General features: G+C 43.3%; 1 protein-coding gene across 2 annotated transcripts; it reads right to left on the bottom strand.

Annotated features, from left to right (window-relative positions):
* Nucleotides 1-1,783: 1,783 nt before the first annotated feature.
* LOC139350776 (proline-rich protein 5-like) lies at nt 1,784-16,520 on the bottom strand. Of its 2 annotated transcripts, XM_070992371.1 has the most exons (10): nt 16,266-16,520; nt 13,506-13,595; nt 11,043-11,228; nt 10,239-10,319; nt 9,190-9,296; nt 7,264-7,355; nt 7,019-7,159; nt 4,581-4,725; nt 4,142-4,438; nt 1,784-4,029 (listed from the first exon to the last, which is right to left on the bottom strand). In XM_070992371.1, the coding sequence occupies exons 2-10, from the start codon at nt 13,529-13,531 to the stop codon at nt 3,677-3,679; spliced, it is 1,428 nt and encodes a 475-aa protein (XP_070848472.1). In that variant the 5' UTR covers nt 13,532-13,595; nt 16,266-16,520; the 3' UTR covers nt 1,784-3,676. The 2 variants fall into 2 exon arrangements, with proteins under 2 accessions (XP_070848472.1, XP_070848471.1); XM_070992370.1 differs by lacking the exons at nt 13,506-13,595; nt 16,266-16,520 and adding an exon at nt 12,205-12,415.
* Nucleotides 16,521-25,301: the final 8,781 nt, after the last annotated feature.

The following is a 25,301-nucleotide window of genomic DNA, read 5'->3' as shown; positions in this document are numbered from 1 at the left end:
AACGTGTTTGTTTTTAATGTACCTTGATGTTTACTCTTCTAACATTACTGTTTTGTCCTGAGGCAGTAGATCCTAGCAAGTAATATGAACACATTATTTATACACTGTTTCTTACCCTGAAAGTACAGTAAGTACAACTGTGGTGAACATTAAATGCAGTTTGAGGATACTGAAGCCGCTATCGTCAGGATTTCTAAGTGTGTAACTTTGGCGCCCCCATGTGGCGGAATAAAGGCACATGCAGGCAGCGCTTTGAGTTTACATAAAAAAAAAAAAAAAAAATGGAAATTAGGCATCAAGACTCTGCCCATAAATTAGCTGAATAATATCGAGGCCAGGTTAAATTTACCTCTACAAAGCAACTGATTACAAAAAGTGCAAACGAGTCTCCAGGCCTTGTTGAATTTTTATCTATTTTAGGGAGACGTGTGTTTGTTGATCTACGAACTCAGACTCTGACTTCTTTTATTCACTACAACAAGAAGTGGTTTTCTGTATGTCTCATTAGTCCATCTAATTAGTGTACATAAAGTGCACTTTTACTCTGTACAGACAGCGAGGCTACGAACATCTGATGATCTCATACAACATGATGCATTGCTGCAGATTAAACCAGCCAACAGTATATAAAGTAATTAAAATGAGCTCAACCTCAGACATCTACAGCAGTAAAATGAAGCGCACACATTAATGCAGCAGTAATATGAATTAATCCCAACGCATCAGATATAATAATAATAAAACACTGACAGGGAGCATTTTACTGCACTATGAGTACTTTTACTTGTAATGGAGTATTTTCACAGTGTGGTATTAGTATTTCTACTTAAGTAAATGAGCTTTGTACTTCTTCCACCACTGGTAGTAGGAGTAGCAGCAGCTTAATTCTTCTTCTTCTTCTTCTTCTTCTTCTTCTTCTTCTTCTTCTTCTTCTTCTTCTTCTTATTAGTAGTAGTAGTAGTAGTAGTAGTGGTAGTGGTAGTGGTAGTAGTAGTAGTAGTAGTAGTAGCAGCAGCAGCAGCTTAATTCTTCTTCTTCTTCTTCTTCTTATTATTATTATTATTATTAGTAGTAGTAGTAGTAGTAGTAGTAGCAGCAGCTTAATTCTTCTTCTTCTTCTTCTTCTTCTTATTATTATTATTATTATTATTATTATTATTATTATTAGTAGTAGTAGTAGTAGTAGTAGTAGTAGTAGTAGTAGTAGTAGTAGTAGCAGCAGCAGCTTAATTCTTCTTCTTCTTATTATTATTATTATTAGTAGTAGTAGTAGCAGCAGCAGCAGCAGCTTAATTCTTCTTCTTCTTCTTCTTCTTCTTCTTCTTCTTCTTCTTCTTATTATTATTATTATTATTAGTAGTAGTAGTAGTAGTAGTAGTAGTATTATAAATGACGTTAAACGGCTTGTTTGTTTGTTTATTTGTTTTCTCACACAAGAAAATTACATTGAACACACTGTCTTAGTCTCTGGTCAGGTTTTATTTCCCTTTAAGAGAAATCTTAACTGAGCGGAAGGAACCAAAGTCAAATTTAGGAGAATAATCTGTGGCTTGAATTGAAGAGCTTTTTCTAATGCTTGCTTCAAAGCTACGTAACTGAAAAACTGAAACAGAAGAATCATCCAAACAAATACGAAGTAATCAGCTGCTGGTTAAGGCCAGACATCAGGCACCAACTTTAGCTCAGTGAGTTAAATCAAAGGAAAAACTCGTTTCTAGTCCACAGTCTAACTTTACATGTCAATCCTGGAAAAACAAAGAGACGAAGACAGATTAATCCAAACCTGCTCTGGAGGTCGGCGCTGCTCAGAAAACCCGTCATGAAGCAACAGTGTGACATCTTCTTCCGCTTCACTGCCGCGTCTTCTTTTCAGGACACAGAAACTGGAAAAAAACCTTTTAAGAAGTGCTTTTCTTTACTCTCACTCGTCTTTCCTTGTCGCCTCCATGCTGCTGTGCTGTTAGCGTCCCCTCCCACACGGCTCACAGGTGTGTCTCACCTGTGTCTGATTGCATTGAAGCACAACCCTGCAGTGTGAGGGGAGCGACACAAGGTGGCGCTGTTTGCAAACGTCATCCTGCCTTCAAAAATACGGACGTGCACCAAAATACAGTCTGATATTACTGGTTTAAATGAAGGGTTTCTCAAGAAATAATGTGTTTCTGCAGAGTGTGGGCAGTTATTTAGCTTCAAAAGGCTGCATTCATCCACAGACTGAGAGTGTTTGTGGCCTGCCTGGTGTGATTTTATCCCATTAAAGTCACATTAAAGGTTGTTTAGAGAGATTTGGTGGAGAACACACTGCAGTGTGAGGAGAGCTGAGCTGAGTCAGCGGTGGGAAAAGCCCTGTATGTTCCTGTGAAATTATCTAATTAACATCAAAAACACCAAATCCAAACACTCCCCCCGGTCCCTCATAGAGGCCTTTGTCAACCCAACCTCAGGTACATTTTGACTAAAACGTTTCCTCATGAAAATGTCTTATGAATCACACATCCTCTGAGCTGACGCAGAGGCGAGTTTCAGTGACGATTTTCAGTCTGCAGGAAGTGGGAGGAAGAGGTCCAAGGTTTGAAAACAGCTGAACGCAGGCGAAACAATGCCGGCTGTTATCTCACTGACAAGCTGCAAAGGCTGACTTCATCATCATATATTTCATTATATGTCTTTCTTAAGACCTAGTGGAACTCTGATTTCACTGAATGAGCAGCGGGGCAGGCTTTTATTTTGATGGTACGGCGAAAGATGGGTTTGCTCAAACATCAAAACAGCAGAAAATAATGGGATGAGAAATGTGTCGCTGATCTCATGTAGATGATGAGATCAGATGCCATTCTGTTTATCTGAATCATTTCCAGCACCTTCACCTCTTCAGCTGGTTTACAGACACATCTCTAAATCTACTGTCGATACGGTTTATAAAGACAAAACCAGTTTGCATCAACATTTTCTCAAGTACTGTACTTAAGTGCAGTTTTGAGGTACTACCATTTTCTGCTAAAAAGTAAGAAACAACTAATAAATCAGCGTATTATTATAGAATAAACTACCAGGCAATAAATAAAATGACTGAAATGACCTACCTTTACCAGCCGCAACATGAACACACAAATGCATCAGTAATATGATATATATTATTCTGAAAGGGGCCATTCTGCCTGTTTACTTTTGGTACTTTGACTGCAGCACTTTTGCTAGAGTAAAAGTACGTCTTCCACCACTGCACAAAACACAAATAAATGGTTTTGATTGGTAGTAGAGGAGCGGAATCCAACAGGTTTAGACTTCAGTGCCACACCAAGTGCACAATTCCTAATATTTTAATCATCAGTTAAGTTCATCCAATCATAAAGAAGCATCACTGGTCAAACTGGAGCGTTTCTGTTACATTCGAAATGAGAAAAGTTTGAATTTTAAGGCTAAAGCAGTTTGAAAGTCAGACTGTGGCTTCTAAGAGAGGCCGGAGCTGGTGGTTCTCCACTGGGGGCTTACAGTTAAAAAAAAAAAAAAGCCAAATTGATAGTTTCAGTCAACATGAGGTCAGGCTTCTTATAAAAATAATTCAGTTTGAAAGAATCCCTGATGAGCCTCCATAAAACAGCAGGAGGCGTCACAGGAAGTGAGGAATGGCTCAGCATCGTTTGTCCCTGCATGGCCGTGCATCTGTGTGTGTGCGTCACGCCACACTCTGCCGGCTGCTGCCTCTGCTGTGCGTCGACCCCCCGGAGCAACGCCTTGAGAAGTCCAGAAAGATGCCGTCGTGCTCCGGCTCAGAGTCCAGGGACTCCAGGACGTGGTCCATCATGATCTCTGGACTGGACGGGGGGCTGGGGCCGGAGCTCGTGTCCTGAGCCAGCACTCTGGAGGACGCAGAGGAGCCGGACACCAGCGAGCCCGCGCAGTGTGTGTCCTCGCCTGGGGAATGCTCAGGGAGGATGCAGGGGGAGTGATGCTGCTGCTGGAGAGGGTGGCCACCTGCGGGGCTGTCAGCGTCCCTGGGCTGGGGGTCCTGGTTGGAGGTCACAGTGTCTGCACAGAGGACAGCAGAAGCTCCAGAGTTAAACATGTGAATGATGTGAAAGTAACTGATAGCTGCATCTGAAACAGTGATTTGCCTCTTGTGATCTCAGTGTCGTCGCACCTGAAAGTGCAGCAGAGGCTGTGGAAGCTGGAGAGTGGTTGTGGAGGCTGGACGTGCTGGTGTTGTTGGTGGCCGTGGTCGTGGATTCAGCCACAGAGCTGCTCTCCTCCAAGCAGGACGTCATCTCAGAGACGGAGTGCCGTCTGATACCTGCGCCACCTCCGGTGGAGGAGTCCACGTCATACTCCACCACAGGGGTCAGCATGGGGACGTTGTAGCTCTTGGAGCGTACCACTGGGTTCTTGGTGACGGGGGAGCTGCCTGGTTTGGAGGGCCAGGAGCGCTGCAAACGCTTTTCTGGAGGAAGAGAAAGGAAGATTGCTTGAGGATTTTGATTACTTTACAATTAGACAACGAGTGCAAAGATCACATAAACATAAGGGATAATGGTACTTGTGACGTTTAAAAGCACTTTCAATGTGTGTCACCACACACACACCTAACAGACAGGAGGAGCAGTGCAAATTAGCAGATCCATCTCTGGAATACAAGCCATGAGTGCCGAGGTAGGGAGAGACCACCTTCTGGATGAGAGACTCCAGGCGAAGGTAGTCGTCGGTCACACCTTTGGATTCATGGACTCCCTGCGTGAGACACACACACACACACACACACACACACACACACACACACATGCTAGTTGGTTTCAGCCAGTAATTGCTGCTTGTTGGCCAGCGGGAATGGAAACTTTAAAAGCCATGAAAAAGGTTCATTTTGGCTTTCTGTGATTTGATCAAACACTGTCGGTCACCCTGAGTGCAATCAAAGGTCATGGGGTAAGAGCTGCTGACGGGAGACACACGACGCTTCTGTGGACCCGGACTACAACATGAATAAAACAGAGTGTTGAGTCCCACTTTTAGACTTTCATAAACACGCTCAGATTAGAGTACAAAGAGTGTGAACTTATTATTGGATTAAACTTTACAACTTCAACGTGTAAAAGACGCTGTCTCCTGTTCCAGTTTTGTTAGCTAGAATGATGATTACAAGAACCAGATTAAGAACCAGAGAAAAACAAGTTGATGAGTGAGCGTGCGGTTATTTGAAAAAACATCTGAAATCTGTGGTAATGGTAGAAAAAAGGTGTAAAAGTACAGAGAACCTCTGACCCACTGCTTCCTGACTCAAACCCAGCAGGTTTTGCATCAGACCGTTTTGTTGCATTAAGTTCAAATGTAATTAATCAAGCAATTTCTCTCTCTGCCTTCGTCTCTCTGTCTGTTTGTTTCATTATATTGTCATACATACATGAGGTTTATCAGAGCGTGAGCTGTGAGACTCAACTTCCACAGCAATGGTGCAGTGACACAAAAAAGAAGCTGATCTATGATGAACAGCAAAGTGAGGTGATCATTTTTAAGATTAGCGCAGCTTTAAAGAAGCGAGTCTGGACCAGGTTTGAGTTAAATTCATGGGAATAAAAGGCCCGCTCCTGCAAAGGGAAGCTTGCAACTTTGCGTGCATCCCGCTCCACCGCACTGTCTGCATACAGAGTGTGTTTGTTGCAGATGGGTCGTCTTGTTTCATTAAGCCCAAGTAATTGCTTCAGCCCTTGACAACTCAGAGCCATAAACAAAAACAAGGAGGAATTTTTCTGTCTGAAAGGTTAAAGCTTACTAGTTTGGTCACCTTGTGCTCAGCTACATGAATTCAGAGCGCTTGAAGACATCAAATATTATCTTTTTTCCTCCCTTTAAATGATGGATTCAGTTTGAGTCACGTCCACTATCCAAATTTTCACGCAGAGGGGTGTGATACATATGGACTTCACTCCAAACTCCTCAAATAACAAAGGAGAGATCAATCAAATTTCAGTACTCTGAATCATTGAGACCATACATCAAAACCACAGCACAAAAACAAACCACATAAATAGACCAGACTTCATGAACTGGCGTCACAGAACAAAAGGGAAATCACTAACAGATGACAGAAAAAATGGCAAATAGTCAACGCTGAATTTTATCTCTTGTACTCTCTACCTCTCGTCTTAGCTTTTCTGAGAGCTTTTATATCTGCAACTGGAGCTGCTTCTCCCTTCCTCACCTCTGCTCTCTGCTATGATATTAATCACCAATGACTCTGCACTACGTATCTGTACACAATGGACAAAACAGGAGAATAAATCCATCCTTTTTTCGATTCTTGAGCCTTTCTTACTCTTGATACTGTCCTCTATCTTGCCGTCTTGCCCTCCCTCTGTCTGAGCCTGGAAGCAGCAGATTTGGGTCAGTGAGTCACTACAATGATGAAGCAAACCACACAGAAGCAGACTCAAAGTTCACAGGCCTAGACACACCAGAGAGCACATTCAATACACCAGCATTCACTCCCTGACCAGCATCTTACCGAAAGGTTTTTGGAAGATTGATTGGCTTTGATTGGTTGCTCCACTGCTCAATACACAGCAAAGATTGCCTCTTAAAACTCTGATCCTGCAGGAGCTAAAGGTTGCTAACGAACGCTCGCTGAAGTACATAATGCTAGCTTAAACATCCATTACACATGGTGTAGACAGACTAATTTTGTGATTACTGGAGGGCAGTGTAAACATGGACACAAATCTTCAGACAGGCAGGGTGCAGAGGGCACTGAGTGGTCATGGGAAGATTACTGCGCTCTGTGTTCCCACTGAGATTACTTCCTGTGAGATCCCTTCGCAAGACAAAACTCAGCAGCTCTCTGCTCCTCTTTCCCCATCTGTTGTCATTTACCCTCTTCGCTCACCCTGCATCAGTCATGGATGTTTGTCTGCGAAAGCTGTGTTTGAGGGTGCGTGTGTGTGAGGACGAGAGAGATGGCGTGAGAGATTGTAAGACGAAGAGGGTGAAAAGGAAATAATAAGGAAAGGTGTGTGTGTGTGTGTGCGTGTACCTGTAGTATGAGCAGCATCTGTATGATAGACGGAGGAACTCTGGCTCGGGGTCGAGACAGAGCCTCGTCCAGTTTCAGGTTGAGGGTGATGATGTTCCTGAAGTGGAGCAGAGCCAGCTGACGCACTGATGGCTCCTTTCCCTGAAGACACACACACACACACACACACACACACACACACACCTAAACAAAAAGTTTTATGAGGACAATACACTCAGTGTGTGAGTGTGTGCATGTGTGTTTACCTGCACGGGATAGAAGATGGCCTGCAGCATGGACAGAACATCACAGAAGAAGAAGTCCCATGTGTCGGCCAGGGAGTCCAGTAACTTCTGACCTATAACGCACAAACAGAGAGACAAACAACCAATAAGGAGAGAGCCACAAAGTCAAAGACATGACATCAACAGGACATGCAGTCAGCGACAGCTCATGTGCTACAGTGTTTTGGAAAAATCTCAGCATCATAATTTCGAACTGTGTCACCTGAGAACTTATTATAGTTATTATTGAGGAGGTTGGTGTCCTTAATTCAGAGCAAATCTTACATAATGTCCATAACGTTGGACATGACAGAGCGTCTTGGTAATCTGGGTCTCTCAGCAGTCTTTGTCATTTGGTCAAGAACGTTGGCCGAAACACAGACTTTGTTTGCTGATGCAAATTTGATTTTGCAGCACAGATCTGTGCGGGAATATTTATTCGCGGTGGTTTGACGTGAATCATCACTTCCTGTCTGGTTGCTGTGACGACAGCTCTGAAAATCTGTCATATTCAGTGGGTGTGTGTGCGTGTGTGTGCGTGTGTGTTTTATAATTTCAAAGGTGCCTCAAATAATGGTGACACATTAACCACAACAGAGAGAACAAATTGACTTCAGTGTCTTGTTCTCACCTCCTCAATGGCTTGCTCTCACTCTGACTGTGTGTGTGTGTGTGTGTGTGTGTGTGTGTGTGTGTGTGTGTGTGTGTGTGTGTGTGTGTGTGTGTGTGTGTGTGTGTGTGTGTGTGTGTATGTGTGTGCATTTGGCGTTCGGGTGTGTACTGCAGAGAAATGTCCTTCACCAAGACTGAGGGTGGAGAGATAAAGCCATGTTCTCGCAGTTCAAACTTAAAGTTCAAAGGTTAACTTAGCATCCGGAATTTTAGTCAATTATTGTTTTTCCCTGCTAGACTTGCGACTTTTGTCACATTGAGATAAAAACTCTTAACGTTCATCTCTGAGTTTCCCTGAAATGACTCACTGGCTGTGTGAACATTTCTCACCAAAGCCAGCAGACAACGTTAATTTGTAACTAAGCGGAATTCAAATTTTGGGGCATAAAAAACAGTCTTGATTATCACAGAGAAACAACTGATGTTTTCTTAAAGGTTAATCAAATGACATTTTTTCCCAGAAACAACAAACAAACAACAAAAACGGCTACACAAACACTATGAAGGAGAGGACTTAGATGCAGTAAGATGGTATTACATATACCACCTTGTGATCTGAAGCGGTTGCAGGTGTGTCTGTGAGAAAAAATTATCTCTGACCACGATTGCTTTTGTAGCCAGTGCAGGAATAGATGCACTGAAGATGTAAGTAAAGCACTAAGTGGTTAAGGGGAGTTATTGTTTTGACTTTACAGATATGTGCCTGAGACAGCATGAGTTAGATAAGGTCCGATCTTGTCAGAAACACAGACTTTCTGTTTGACATTCTTCATTAAATCACAGATGATCAAATACTGTGAAAAATAACGACACTCCCGTTAGCCTCAGCTGCACTTTGTGTTTAGTGCTGATGAGGAAATGTTAGCATGCTAAACCAAGATCGTGAACATGGTAAATGTCACAGCAGCTAAACGAGAGCATAACTTTCTCATTGCGTGCATGTTAGCTCAAAGCACCACTGTAACTAAGTGAAACCGCACAGCTAGCACGACTACAGACTACAGGCTTATGTGTAAGGCTGAGAGCACGGGGTAGGAAATGACAGCCATGTTCTTAATATATTTTTTTCCTTTATCCTCTGCTTTAAAGCTTGTCCTTATTCATCAAGCTTTTGTTTAAAGGGGGGCTCAGACATCAAGACGTCTCAATTCTATGTTCTGTCTGAAAGTGTTTGTGGTGGGAAAGGGGGAACTTTTTCAGCATGCTGTTAACATTTATGTGTGTGTTTGTGAGTACCTTCATAGAAGCGGATCTTGTCTCTCAGTATGACCATGCCTTTAGTGAGCAGCTGGTTCTGAAGGTACTCAGTGAAGAAGGAGCCCAGCTCCGTCTTCAGCAGCTGCCTGCAATAAACACGAGTGCATACACAAACACATCACACACCATCAGTAATACCTCCTACAAACATGAACCAAAACTAATTAGTTCTCATGCTCTGGAGAGCCGCAGTGTTTAAACAGCAGCAGACTCAGGAAATTCACACTGAATACAAAGGCTGCAGCAACATCTGAACATTTCAACAACAGGATTCCCCACTGATAAGCCGTTGACACGCACAGATTAGTTTGACGACTCACTGGAAAGTTTGACCTTTAATCTCTGAGAAGCACTAAAGCATCAATGTGCAAATGTACGCAAACACAGAAAAATCCAGTTTTACAAAAGCTTGTCTCCTCATGTGTCACGTGAAGCTTCGATGTTTTTCAGCTTGAGTCTACTCACCACCCCAGGCCATGTTAGCCTGGTACTCTCTGGGAAGATTGACCATCACCGTTGCACCAAGTAATGCATGTGTCTATGTGTGTGTGTGTGTGTGTGTGTGTGTGTGCAGTGTAATATTTACTGCACATTACTGGAGTCAGTTTTGACAGCACTGTCTCAACTGCCCTCAGCTACACTGTAATTAAACACATAACAGTGACCCCTCTGTAACCTCCACCTGCCTTTTTCCCATTTAAACAACTTTAAAGTGTTTCAGTGGACAGTCAAGAGCGGCAACAGACAAAAACATTATGCAGCTGAGAGTGGTGCAACAGCAACAACAACAACAATCCCTGAGCATGTGTTAATGTTTCAGTAAAGACTAAATTTAGCATGCCGAAGCTGCCATTATGTGTATTTGAGCGTCTTTGCTGGCAAGACATCCAACGCTGCAGCAAGAGAAGGTAAGAAATTACAAGAACGCTATAATTAAGCCTCTTCCTAAAATACAAACCAGCTCATTTGGCGTGCAAATGTGTGAAAGTCAGACAAATATAACAGAAAGTAACAGACAGATAGCTAACCTGACACCTTCATTCAGAGTGTAGAGTTCGTTTTCCCCAAGATCCTTCCTCTGGAAAACTGATATCACTGCGTTGTGGATGCTGGGAAGAAACACATGCAGAAGCACTTAGTGGACGCATATTGACGAAGACTATGGCTAATGAGGAGGACAGTTTCATATAAAAATAACTCTCATAAGGCTCAAGGCTCGTACACAAACAGAAGATACACCTTTTTGCACAACTGCAAACACACAACCTTGAGCAAACTGTGTTAAAGCCATAAAATCCAAAGTGTAAAGAAAGTGAAAGACAGCAGGAAACAAAAAAGGAGGGCATGAACTTGTTTCACTGACAGACCGGCGAGCGTCGTTCATGCAGATGTCCATCTCCGAACCCAGAGCAAACTGAGAGCTCTTGCTTTCCACTCGCCGCTGTCTACTGTCAAATCAAGCTGAAACACCATCAAAATAACCCGAGAAAAGAGAGAGAGGACAGAAGAAGAAAAGGCTCTATGAGGCAGAATGAGATGAAGAGAGTAGTGAGGGAGGGTTGCACATAAAAAGAGACGGTGATGGACCCCGAGGGGGGAGGGACAGTTGAGGTTGATGCTAATGTGCATGCATGTGTGTTTGCATGTGAAGGCTCGTATTCATGGCATGAATAATGGCACCAAAAGAGCTTTCTGCGAGTGGTGTTTATTCAAACATGGTACTGCTGTGTGCAAACACACAGCGTACATCCAGTCAAACATGAAAGGTCAACCAACACGGTTCACGCTTCAGACCAATTAAAAAAACACGCGTCAGTCTCTCATACTCTCACCTGTTCCAGGTGGCGTTGGCCCCGGCTCTTCTCTGCTGGGTCCCTTTGTCCTTGCTGCACTCCTCTGGCAGTCCTCCCGTTATTCCGCCCTTATCCCCTCCTCCTCCTCCCGGGGTTTTCGCCTGCGAAAGGTCAGTCAAACTTGAGGACGAGCTGCTGCTCAGCCTGAGCTTGTTGTGGAGACTCCTCGAAATCCAAAAGACCGACAGAGAGAAATAACAATAAGCACAAAGTCCAGTCCCAATAAAAGTAGACAAAGCATTAAAGTCATCCAGACACAATAACAGGCGTTCTGTATTTCCTCAAAAGCATGTTCTCATGTTCCTGCTCTATCCTATATTAATAATCAAGGCACCGGACTGAACATGTAAAACACGGAACAACAGCTAGAGAAACTCAAAGTCAGTAGAAAATCCAAAGAGAAACAGTACAACTGTAAGGTACAACTACTGTGCAACACTCTACCTGATTTTAATGGCACCATTAACATTTATTGATGGGTGATAAGCTTTTATTAGCCATCTGTTAATGTTTACACAAGCTGATGTACTGTACTGCTTTGGAAACGTACAGTTGAGGGGCCAGTATGTACAGGGAGAGTGATCAACCTATAGGAGGAAGATTTAAACAGAGAAATCAGAGAGAGGAAAAAAAATAGAAAGGGAGACAGGAGGAAAAAGTAAGACAGATGAGTGGGTAGAGAGTAAGAAAGGGGATGGAGGGGAGGGAAGCACAAGCTGGAAATGAGAGCAGAATATATAAAGTGAGAGGAAGTGAGGAAAGGTGCAGAGGCAGGACGAGGAAGAATAAAGAGGAGAGAGGAGGAGTGTGTAGGGAGGTGCAGGCAGAGAAGAAAGCACAGAAGAAGAACAGAGTACAAAAGTGTGGTGTGAAAGACGAAACTCAGGAGACAGAAAATGAAACTCGTGTAAAAATGCTAATATGTCAGGTGATGGAAAAATGTACAGTGTATGTCTATTTCTATTATGTATGCACTGTGTGTATGCAGGCAAGTATGAGTACACACACTGCAAACTTCTTCATGTTACTGCTGCTTTGTCTCTGAAAACACACACACACACTCATTCAAACAAGCAAAGCAGTACTTTCTGCCATATCTGAAAACAACACACACACACACACTTACACATTATGTACTTACTCTAGAAACTGAAAAGGCACCACATATCCCCACTCCATGAGTGTGTGTGTCACACTGAACAGAACCACAGGTGGATGACAGAAAAGATGAAGGCAGCGGAGGAGAAAAGCTGTCTCTATCTCACTCTTTCACAAACCCTTTTCATCATTTTTCTCTCTTGTTTCAGCTCTCTTTCCTCCACTTCTCCCACTTTAACTGTTTGTATTCTTCTCTACCCTCTTCTCTCTTTCTCCCTTTGCCAGTCTGTGCCAGTCGGTGACCATGTGACCCGGTGAGCTTTTGTGCCCGGCGAACAAAGGAACCCTTTGAGGTTCAAGAGCTGCCAAGAGGGAGGGGAAGGATTTGAAGGTGACACACATTTTACTTCCTCCTCCTCTCTTTCTTTTTGTCTGTGTGAGGCCCAGGACAGAATGAAGTCGTATTCAAGCTATTATATTGGCCCAGTTCACTTATCACTGTTCACTATTACTTTATTCATCACCCTTGTCTGCTTTTTGCTTCCATCTGCTGTGGAATTATTTACTTTTCTTTGTTTTCAGTGCATTTGTAATGATTTAGTGATTGAATTTAAATTGATTTGGGCACAAATGCAGGGGGGGCAGAGACAAAGAAGGGGGAGAAAGGAGTGAAAAAGAGAAGAAAGAGGCAAACAGAGGCATGTAAAAGAATATGGCAGGCAGGAGGAGAGAAGGTGTGTGTGCATGTGTGTGTTGCAGATCCGTCTGTCAACCTGGATCTTAGTTCAGCTCCACATAAATAGGTCAGTGTGAGAAACAGGAGCCCTGGGCTCACACACACACACACGCACACACACACGTCTTGCGTCAAAGTGAGGATGCGTTTCCGAATTCTCTCAGAAAAGGTGCAGTGTTGTACCTGGTGCCACTGAATCTGCAGACACTGAAGAATGAAGAAGATGACGCAAACAACAACAAAAAGTATGTGGAGACGATCCCTCTGCTGATGGTCAAAGGGATATATTTCTACATTGGTGTAAGTTAGAGTATGCTGGTGTAAGCCGGAAGTTAGACGCTCTTCGTTTTTGGCTCTGAAGCAACAGGAAGAGGGAAAATGTTTTGGTCTAATTACTAAACAAAGGAGGATGAGGGGGATGTTTGCATGAATGACAGAATGAATGAGGTCATTCAGGAATGCGTGTGAGTGTATGTGCGTGTTTTCACTTTCATCTACCTTTGTGTGTGCCAAAGGACGGGCACAAAGAGAGAAAAAGAAAAAGTAGTGGAGCTGCAGTGACACTGAATGAGCCCCGCTGGCTGAAGTGTGTGTGTGCGCCTCCTTACCTCCTAAACGAGCCCTCTCGCTCCATGTTCGCCTTGACAGACAGCTGCGACCTAGCGACCGCCCTGCAACCACCCTCGACGAATCAGCATCTGAAAAAGAAAAGGGCAGAGTTACTGGTGGAGAACATCAAACAGAACGATCACCTGACGGAACAAACTTCATGGACTTTTGTTGAGTTGATTTTCTAGATGGAACCCAAGCGAACAGTCGGAAAATCACAGGTGTAAATAATAAAATGAACAACGGCTGAATTTTAATTAGCCGCTTTAGTTAATCGTTAATGTTATTATGAACACCTGTGCTTTTCCTACAATGTCAAGTCAACAAGTCCATTGTGGAAAAGGTCCTATGGCACCTTGATCAAACTGGAAGTAAAACCACAAACATCTACCTGATCATCACTATCATCAGTGTGTGCATGTGCATTATGAAATGTAACATAGCTATAACATAATAACAATAGTAGTGTATTATAGGTAAAACTGTAAGGAGCCCCCATCTTTACAAAGAGCAAGATAAACACAGATACACAGTCAGCTGACGATGGAACGGTGGGAGAAATGTATGCCCTCACTGTGATGTAATTAAACGGCCAAAACATTTACAGATACTGGTTTTTAAGACAATCGGGCCCTTTCTACCACTTTCCATGCTGTTAAAGTATGAGATGCTGTGACGTCAGGCGGTCTGGTGGTTATAAATGTGCCGTATCTCCACGTCCACGGTTCGATTTAGGCCAAGACCCGTCTGTATATCTACTGGCACCACTAAATAAAGGCAAACTTGCCCCCAAAATAATAAATACATAAAAAATATGAGAAGCTGCAATGTGCTCTGTAAGTGTTTGAATAAAATGCTACAGGAACAAGTCAGACAGACAGACAGACAGACAGTCAGACAGACAGACAGACAGACAGACAGACAGACAGACAGACAGACAGACAGTCAGACAGACAGACAGACAGACAGACAGACAGACAGACAGACAGACAGGTGTTTCCACTCACTGTCTAGCTAACAAGACATACTATTCTAATCAAATTACAGTAAAGTGGTTGACAGAAATGTGATCCTACCTTGAACTCAAATGCCCCGACTCACTGGCACACACACACACACAGATAGAATAACACCTATATCAGGCAGGTTTGTAGCACAGGGCCAAACAGGGTAAAGCTGAGGCTTCCTCATGACCTATATCACTGTCTTAACCAAAACAACACTTGCGCTCTTCGTTTTCTTTGCTCGACAGCTTTATAATCACATCTGTAAAACCTGCAGCATTAAGGCATCAGACTATTACTTCACAGCTCCAGCGCTGGTTTTAGACTTTTGGTTGCAAAGCATGCATGCAAGCAAAGTTACATCACTAAAAGCTCTGCGCTGTCAAAACTGTTTTCAGATGCACTGTGGGTGGGGTGTTGGTATGAGGGTCGTGGTGAAGTGAAGTGAGGTCTTGATCTGGGTAATCATGGTCTGTTTAGATAAAAACTGTGATGCGTTTGTCTGCTTGGCAAGTAATGGCTCTCCAGTGATTCAGACTTTACTTCCTGGAAATTGTATTTGTCGCTGTGCAGTATAAATCATGAGCTGCTGTTGCCTGGCGGCTATACACTTATATGCATTACCTGGTCTTTACTATTTATATAATTTCTATGATGTAGTTTCACTTCTCTGTGAGGTCTGCGCTCTTGAAATTTAACTTCCTCACGGCATGGAGGATATTCTAACTTTCTATTAGAAGCAGGACTGTGCAGAAGACGTCCTGAATTCAGACAAGCTGAGACCAGAAAGGGACCACTTTCAGGTAAGTTTTAGTACGGAAAAAAGTGAATGATATCATAGCCACGCTCTCTGTCTAGATGGATGTCTGTGTCACACTTGGCTGTGCAGAGGGAAATGTCTTCGGATTGAATGACACACATGCACCACAGCTTAATCCTGGTGCTGCAAGTCCTGCCGCCTGTCTTTAAATGTCTCTTCTGCCACACTCAGGGTGTTAAATGCCTTGCTTAAGGGCTCTTAAGTTGTTCTTACATGCACTGTGGTTATAGAAGCCTGAGAGTGCTTCTCATTCAGGCTCAGGCCAGATTTTCATGAGCAATCCAGGGATTGAAACCAGCGAGCTCCCACTCATGTAAAATCCTGACTTCTCTGAGTGTAAAGCCTCCTCCTCCTCCTCCTCCTCCCTCTCTCTCAGTAGACAGTTTACATTGTAAAGAGATATCAGGGACTACACTGCTGAAAATTAACACCCATAATCTGCTTCGACTGGAACATGCACACCACACCACACTGCAGAGTGGCAGCACAGCGGGGAAATTACCACCCTGCGCCACACAAGTGCTAAAATAAGTGTTGTCTTTGTCTTGCAGCAGGTTTGTCTGCTCTACCAGCCTCTGGCAGAAAACCAAACCACAAGTTGGAGGTCCTGCAGCGCAAAAGTATCTTTCCTACACTGACAACATGCCTTCAGACCTGCCTCTTGTCTACCTGAAGGCAATACAACACCTTTAATGCACGTAATGGACAGAAATGCTGGAGTATGTTGTATGAAGACAGGCAATACAGCAAAAACACTTAGGAGAGAAAAGTCCCTTTAGGACATAATCCTGTATGGAGTTTAAGTGCAAGCAGTATTAGGTTATTTTGGGGATTTAAGGCAACAATAAACTAATATTTTATGCTGGTAGCTTACAACTGTCGAGAGGACAGTAAAGTTTGGACTGAGCTGATCGATTTTCACACAGTGTACTCACTTTTCCAGAAGTCTTCCACGCTCCCTTCAGTAGCAAGTGTCCTCCTTGTTAAAATCCGGCAATAAAACCGAAAATAAAAAAATAGTATTTCTGTGATTCGGGGGCTCCGCACGGGAGTAAACGCTCCACCGTCGAGCCTCTTCGGCGCTTCAGATAACAGCGCGCGAGGGCAGCGCACGCTCTCCTGGAAAGATAACGAGATGTGGACCTGACCCCGCGCGAGCCTCGAGCTGTCAGCGCGGCTCTCAGGACTCTGCGCGAGCGTCAGAGAGAGAGAGAGAGAGAGAGAGAGAGAGAGAGAGAGAGAGAGAGAGAGAGAGGAGGAAGTGAAGAGCGTGAGTGAGGCTGAGAGAGAGAGAGAGAGAGAGAGAGAGAGAGAGAGAGAGAGAGAGAGAGAGCGCGTGTGCGTGCGTGCGTAAGTACGTGCATGAGGCCTTGTGTGAACAGGGGTTGGCGGGTGAGAGCTGCAGCCTATGGAAAGTGTTGGTGGTTTAATGTGTGTGTGTGTGTGTGTACTGTATATAATAACAGGCTGCACATAACACTTGAACAGACAGATACAAAGCAAAGAATAAATAAGCTGTCATCATTGAACTATTCATTGTTCTGATTCATCTGTTAGCCTACTCCATGTTATAAATCTACTGCTTTCCTTCCATTATGAACACGACATTCAGTCAAGCGCTGGAATACAACCCCGATTCTGAAAAGGTCAGACCACTCAGTGAAACATAAACAGAACGCAATCATTTACAAACGAACTGTTTACTGACAGCAGTTTTACAAAGTGTTCCTGAGCTCATGTAGTAATCTCCTTTATCCAATCCTGTGTTCACAAAGTGGTGAACTCGCTCCATCCTCACTTGTGAACGACTTTCCAGGATGCTTTCATATCCAATCATGATACTATCACCTGTTCCCAATGAACCTGATTACCTGTGGAATGATCCAAACAGGAATGATCCCAAACTTTTGTTGCTCCTGTCCAACCTTGTTTGAAACACGTTGCTGCATCAGATTCAGAATAAACAGATATTTAAAAAAAACAATTAAGCTGATGAGGTGAATCATCAAATATGTTGTCTTTTTCAATTGAGTGTATGTCAGAAAGGATTAACAACTTATTACATTGTGTATTATTTATGTTTTGCACAGCATCTAACTGTTTTTGGAATTGGCATTGCACAATTTTGAGGTGCTTAAACTTTAATTGACTATTTCCATTTTATGTTGCTTGCAGTGGCAGATTCAGAAAGCTGAATGAGAGGCACGTGTTTGTGCTGATGTGTGATGTATATGCAACCACTTACTGGTGATACTTAGATTTCGGCTGGCGGCGATGGATGCAGCCTGTGCGTGCAGACTACATTAACATGGTAGAAAACTGCTGCTGTTTTAATGATATAGTCTATGTAGAACTTTACTGAAACCACTTAAGAACTTTACTGTCAAGCTCAACAAAACCACTATAATTAAGTCAAATGAAGGAATCGCCAAAATTGTTACACTTTATTCGCTCAAAACCACAAATGTCAACCTGCTGGAGGCCATAGAGGAAAAGTCAGCAGGATTGATCCTCTGTGGACAATGAACTCACAAAACTTCACAACAATTCGTACTCTAGTTGTTCGGATATTTCACTGTGGCCCAAAGAGGCGGACCGACCGACAGACCAATTGAAGGACCGGCTGCCATGTTCAGAAGCACGCCGAAGAAAGAACATCTCAAACTCCTGCCTGAACGTGACTTTTTAGAGCAGATTTGAGGCAGCTTGCTTAGCAGGTTGAAAACATTGGGAGTCTTTGTTGTCAGCAGATTGGACTCCCATCATGTTTAATTCATAGTGAAATAATTCACAGCCGAACCAATACAACAGCAGCCCACTCACATTACTGGACATTACACTGAGAGTGCTTTTACTGCCGGAAGAGGAGGCCACTCAGCAGCCACACAGGCCTCTGTGTGTGTGTGCGTCTCTGTGAGTGTGTTTTCACTTCAGAGAACAACTTGCATTTACTGCACAAACACAGTATCTAATTAAATTAAATGTACAGATCACTACATTAACCACAGAGCACAGAGTGTCAGATCAGACAAACTGCACTCTGTCTACAGAGATTTCATAAATATGCAGCTGTACTCCTCTGATAGGGCATCTCTCTCACTCACACACACACACACACACACACACACACACACACACACACTGTACAGTCCCTCGTACCATAATAAGGAACAGGTTTATAATAGCAAAGTCTTCTGGTCAAGGCCAGATGCTATCTTAAAAGTTCTCAGGACAATAAAACATAAAAGAACTACACACACACACACACACACACACACACACACACACACACACACACACACACACACACACACACACACACACACACACACACACACAGTTGTGTTCTCAACACTTTTGGGGGCATTACATAGACTAATTTCCTGGAAACTTACCCTAATCATGACCACTACCATTTAGTCCCCACAATGGGACTGTGTACACAGCCATGTCCCCATAATATGAGTAATACACACACACGTACCTGGAAAAACACAGCTCGCTCCAGAGTTCACTTATCATTGAACATCATATAAACAGAGTGTTACTAATGTGCACAAACACATGCACACACACTGTACAGATATGCAGACTAGCACAGAACACATCGAGCAGCGTCTGACACACTGACTCATGTTGTGAGGACCTAAATCTGTAACAAAGTCACAATGTGGGGACTTGCCTACCCTATGGGGACAGAACACAAGTCCCCATCACATAAATCATTACGTCTAGGGTTTAGACTTGGGTTAGTGACGGGGTTATGGTTAGAGTAAGTCTCCAGGAAATTAATGCAATGTCCTCTGAAGCAATGGAAACACGACTGTGTGTGTTTGATCAGCCACGTGCGACCATCAAAAACCTGCAGTAAATGAGTGGTGTGAGTGTTTCTTGTAGTGTCTGTTTAGCGACACACTCTCAGCCTTGTCACTTGAAGAGAAACCTGCTTATAACTAGTGTGGGAGTGTGTGTGTTGTATGCATACGTGTATCTTGATACCAGGAAATACAGGATTAACCTGCACTGCCACTGAACACTCCATCATCTTGATCATGCATCACTCTGCCATTTATCCTGTAATTTACTCTGTGGCTGTTCGCTGCTGAAACCAGTTTTTAGCTGTGGTACAACATTGGTCTTATTGATGCTAGCTACACTTTTGTGGGAGGACCACGAGGTAAAAGGTGAGGCCCAAAATGTTCATTTATTTCTGCAGTATAGTGGCAACAACACTGCTTTTCTGTTTCTCTTTCACAACCTCTTTCCAATATGGTTTACGGCTGGAAAGTCGCACTTTCACAGCACACTTTGAAGTTGATTTCAAGAGGGGAGCTCTGGGGTCAAATACCACAAAGCACAGCGTTAGAGAGTACAAACCTGTGCGTGACAACACCCATATTATATAAAGATATGTTTTTCTTTATGAGTGTGAAACCCGTAGGCCCATGTCAGGATGAGTTGCTCTAAGTTTCCCTGCTTTTGCTTGTCATTTCCTGTTCTACACACACACACACACACACACACACACACACACACACACACACACACACACACACACACACACACACACACACACACACACACACACACACACACACACACCATCTAAAAGCTTACTTTCAAATTATTTCACACGATGACAATTTCCTCTTCCTGGTTACCGTTGCCATTGCAAATGGGTTGAAGAATTGTGTAAAAAAAAAAAAAAAAAAGGTTTCCTCTGTAAGAAAGAGGAGAAAATGACAATGTCTGTAGTTTTAGAAACAAACTGGGTGCCATGTTAATCTGGGCTGTGGAAACAGACGAGGGGCTCGCGGGCCAAAAGAAACAGCAGCAGGAACCTGTGATGACTCTATTCTGGATGGAGCCCCCATTGCGAACCTGCAGCCTCTGCTTACACAGCTACATGATTACACTAAACACAGCAGGGTTGCAACATCATCGCTACTGCATGGGGGAAGGACGGGGTTTTCCTTAAATTAATCTAACAATGGAAACATTCGGGTGATTGTTTTTCCTCTTGTGTGTTTTATGTTGACACAAAGACAGCGATGTGTCTCATATCAATGTGAGAACCAAGCTGGAACGATCTCACACCGTTTTAACCACATATTTTCACCATGAAGTGCACTTTATCTTTATCTAGAACGATATTTTTAATCCCTTATATGCACAATATCCCTGTAATGCATCTGCTTCTAATTTCAAATAACAAAGTCTTATCAGACAGACTATCAGCGTGGTTGAGAAACTGAGCAAAGTCAGTACTAACCCTTATTTACAGATCGTTAAGGTTCCACCTCAGTGGCCTCCTGGCCCACACAGGCCACCGTCCAGCTGCAGCTAAAGGTTAAATGCCTCCTTCAAGGGCAGCTGAACGTTGCTGGAGAGCAGCTAATGTATTAATGAGCAAATGCAGGGGGAGACACATCTATGTGAACTTATTTACTGATGACGTTTGTGCTAATGAGAAAAATCTGATCTCAAAAATTTTGCCGTCAGATGATCATTTTAAAACCACAAGAACACAAACCATCTGAGGCAGACACTTTCAAATCCTCAGGGTGTGTTGGCAGGGGCAAGAAATGCAAGGGTGATGTCTGTTTAGTAAACACACATGAGCACACACACACACACACATACACACATAGTCCTTCATTAGGCCCATATGGAAACTCTCAGTCAGCTGAAAAAGATATGCAGTAGGTATTTATCTATGTTTATATATATTAAAGAAATCAGTGGTTGGTCCTACCACTGCAATAATAAGCAGTTCAGACACATGATACCAATGTAGTGAATAGTGCCATGTGTGATAATATCAGTTACTTAGCGTGATGCTATTTGTTTCGCTGACAATGGAGTTTACAGTGGAGATATTTAAGTTAGACCCATGAACCACACAGCAGACTGTTCGGACTATCACATGTTAGCGTAATGTTGTTACACAGCGACATATCCTTGTCAAATTAATTGTCATGTGTCGATTTTAAGACTAGATTTCCTCTAGGTCTCAAAGAAACTGTTGTTCCCATAGCTCAGATTTGTAAGTATGCACTTGTCTCACTGTTTGCTTCTCTGAGGAGGAAGTCATTTCATCGACTGCGACTGTAATTTTCTCTTTCATCTGACATCGAGAGTGAGTCTGAAAACTCTGGTTAAAGCTGGATGAGCGGCGACCACTTCCTGTTTTGTGCCGTGTAACGAGCCGGCAGGGTTTCCAGAGTTTTGTAAAAAGTCACAGTGAAGTGACGCTCGGGCTGACTTATTGTCTGTGGTCTCTGTGGTTCACGTGTGGTTCAGATAGGTTTTTTCTTTTTAATCTTGTCATCGATGAGTGAGTTAAAGTTCTTAGATTCACATCGTGCTCAGGAGTCCTTTTTATCGCGGCTCTGCGGATGCCGTTGTTGGTCAAGTTGGCCTCTTTGGTCCTGACTCAAATATCTGAACTATTAAAAGGATTGGCACAAAATTTGCCACAGGCATTCATGGTCCCCAGAGGATGTATGCTAATAGCCCCGACTGCTTATTTGGCACCACCAGGAGGTCAAAGTTTAATTTTTTCAAAAGAAATGCCTTCACATATACTCAAAGGTATGAATATTCATGGCTCCCAGATGAGAAATGCCCTGATGTTTCCTCCAGCACCACCAATAGGTTTGTGGTTTGTGAACTGTACTAACTGTGGCGAGCCCCTGACGTTGCATCTAGCGCCATCATCTGGTTAAACATTCAATTTGTCCACTAGCTCAGTTAATGACCCTGCAAAACCAGATATTCTCATTAGCCTCAGCTGCTTTGTGTTTAGTGCTAATTAGCAAATGAAGCAAAATGTTAGCATGCTAAACACGGATGGTGAACATAGCAAACGCTGCTGTTTAAGCATGTGGCGGCTCAGCACAGCCTAACAAAGGTGCTACCATAGCTGTAGATGCTCGGTCTTGTCGCCAGGGGCTCTTTGCTTCAGGTAACTGTTGCTGTATATTTTTCTAAATATTACGAATGTCAAGATGTTTTCTATGCATACACAGATTCTACATCTTATTCTAGTAACATTTACAGAAATTGAAGCATGGAACTGGCTGTTCTGTTTGCAATCTGTGCATTTGTACCTTCTCCCACACACACGACATCTGAAGACCCCCCCCCCCCTTATCTTTCTCTCGCTCCCTCACCACCATCTCTCCACTCCCTCCCTCCCTCCTTTTCTCTGTCAGTGTCCTTTCATTTCATCCTGCCATAGAAAAAAAAAGTCTGGTAATTGGTCACGACAACAGAATGAATAGATGAAGGCGAGACACACACACACACACACACACACACACACACACACACACACACACACACACACACACACACACACACACACACACACACACACACACACACACAAAAAGCTGCTTTTCTAGTTCGATTCACATCCCATTGACTAATCTCTGCTCTCAACTTTAACTTTTAAAGAATGAGAAATTTGCTCAGTTTTCTTTTTTTTTTCTGTAAGCAAGGTGTAAGCAAGGTCACTGCTGTCCTCAGGCAACACTCAGACGTGACTCTCAAAATTCACTTGCCACTCAGCCAATAAGGACCCTAAATGTTGGTGGTTTCCTGTAAGATTAAGGGGAAAAAATGCCTCATCATATACTATTACAGGTTGTAGTCACAGTTTTTTTTTTTTTCTCACCCTGTGTTTGCTGTTTGGAAAAGTACTTACATTTAAAGAGCACTTTAATACACTAATTTGTCTTAAACACAAGCTTAAAGAAGCCAAAATGTGTTCTTTTTTGTTTATACATTTATAATCATGAAAAGTATTTTGAGTTTTTTCTCAAGCACAGACAGAAAAACTATAAAGTTAACATAATAACTTGTGTGAGTTCACCTGCAAACCTTGGCTGTGGTTCATAGCAGGCTGAAAACCAAGCCCTACACTGCAAAAAATGACAAAATCAGGAAAATATCCTGTTTAATATTCAGACCCATTAAGTCTGTTACATGCCATGTTAAATCCTAAATATCTTCCTGTAATTGTTTTATTGTCGGGATGGGTAACAGTGAAAATCAGGATGAGTAAATTAAGAATTTAAGAGCATTAAGATAACTCGACATGGTTTAATGCAGATTAAAATCCTAATCCCCAAATTGTCTTTTTTTGCAGTGCAGTATTCATATCACAGCAGGAAAACGGTACGATGGAAATTTATTGTTTTAATGTACCGGTAAGTCTCATGTTCCTTCCTCCCTTCCTTCCTCGGGCCTCTTTTTCTCTGGCCTGTGCACCTTATTTTCATTGTATCCATGGTGACAGATAATGAGCACAGATTCACACCTCACAACGACTTGTTTCCTGATTGGCCTCGAAGCAAGAAGCTGTTAAATATGGTGTGGATAACAGGAAGGAGGCCAGCATATACAGTTAATCCTGCAGGTGATGCAGTTAATGATGTGCTGCAGCCTTGTGGAAAGAACCGGTACTGCAACAGTAAAGACACTTACTTACTGATGTGGTGGGTTAGTGTCTGTCATTTCGGCCCCCGACCACCGGGCTCTCTGCTCTTTGATCAGGTTCATAGTCGAGCTGCAGAGTTTTAAATGAGCTTAAGTCTATCAGTGTTTTTCTTCTGGAGGTCAGTAGCCGGGGCTTACCCGGGATCCGACCCCGCACACACACTAATGACAACAACAACAACAATAATAATAATAACAACCTGGGCCGGGTTCCAGACCCGGGATCTGACCCAGTACACACACTCACACTAATGATAATAATATTGATAATAACAGCTGGGTCAAGTCAGCTTGAATTAAGGGCATAAATCAGGTTTTCAGCATCCGACCCGGGATCCGATCCGGTACCTACCCGGGTCCGACCCGGAACTTTTCCGGGATTTTCCCGGATCGGTCGTGGCAATGTCCCGGGACATTGCCGGGTCGGTCCCGGCAATTTCCCGGAACATTGCCGGGACCGACCCGGAACTTTCCCGGGACATTGCCGGGACCGACCCGGAAATTTTCCGGAATTTACCCGGGACCGACCCGGAACTTTTCCGGGATTTTCCCGGGTCGGTCCCGACAATGTCCTGGGATCGACCTTGGATCCGACCCGGGACTTAGTCGGATCCGACACGCACACACAAATAATAATAATAACAGCAACCCGGCCGGGATCTGACGCGGGACAGACAGACACACACACACACACACACACACACACACACACACACACACACACACACACACACACACACACACACACAAATAATATGATTAATAATTATTATAACAACCCAGGTCGGGATCAGTTCCGGGATCTGACCCAGGACGCACACTGATGATAAGTTACAGGAAGTCAGTGCAGTAAATAGTGCGTTACAGCAGCCACCGGGGCCATTTGGTACCGGGCAGCACAGAGAGACTGAACAAAAAATGTTTTGTGTCTCATCAGTCTGAAAATAAAAAAGTTTTATTTTGAAAATCAGGTGCATCCGTAGGTGCCTTCTCGTTGAAGAGAAACAAGCGCAGGGCTCCCACTAATTACAACAGCTACATCCAGGGTAATGGTGAGTTGGATTTTCTAATCATTTGTTTTTATTCGTTTCTGTGCCGCTCCGGCAAATTATTGCTTTACGTGAAACCGGTCCGTGGCGCAAAAAAGGTTGGGGACCGCTGATTTGTTGGATCTGCAGTTCGAAACTGAACTCCGTTGCTTCTTCCTGTATGAGACTGTGATGTTGTTCAATTTTTAACACTAAATGTCTTCAAAACATCTCAGATACACAAAATCATGATCATGAAACTTTATCAGTACTGTGCTTCTCAGCTGTGACTCTCTGTCCTTCTTTCTGTCGGTCTGTCCTGTCTCATCGTGACCCTGGAGCCTGTTGAAAAGATAATGGATTGTGGATGTTAAAACATAAACAGCAGATACATGAGTTCATCTTTCTCCACACAGATTTAAAGTCCAGTCACTGTGA

This window comes from Chaetodon trifascialis, chromosome 22 (assembly GCF_039877785.1).
Source record: "Chaetodon trifascialis isolate fChaTrf1 chromosome 22, fChaTrf1.hap1, whole genome shotgun sequence".
NCBI lineage: Eukaryota > Metazoa > Chordata > Actinopteri > Chaetodontiformes > Chaetodontidae > Chaetodon > Chaetodon trifascialis.
Note: the sequence above shows the minus strand (reverse complement) of the source record. Positions and strands in the feature narration are given on the sequence as shown.

What these genes read in the sequence shown, in the direction of transcription:
- LOC139350776 (XM_070992370.1), bottom strand. Translation starts at nt 12,242, where the DNA reads ATGGAGTGGGGATATGTGGTGCCTTTTCAGTTTCTAGA. An exon ending in AGATGCTGCTCATACTACAG is followed by an intron (nt 4,726 to 7,018) that starts GTACACGCACAC and finishes TGTCTCACGCAG; the next exon opens with GGAGTCCATGAATCCAAAGG. An exon ending in AGCCTCTGCTGCACTTTCAG is followed by an intron (nt 4,030 to 4,141) that starts GTGCGACGACAC and finishes TCCTCTGTGCAG; the next exon opens with ACACTGTGACCTCCAACCAG.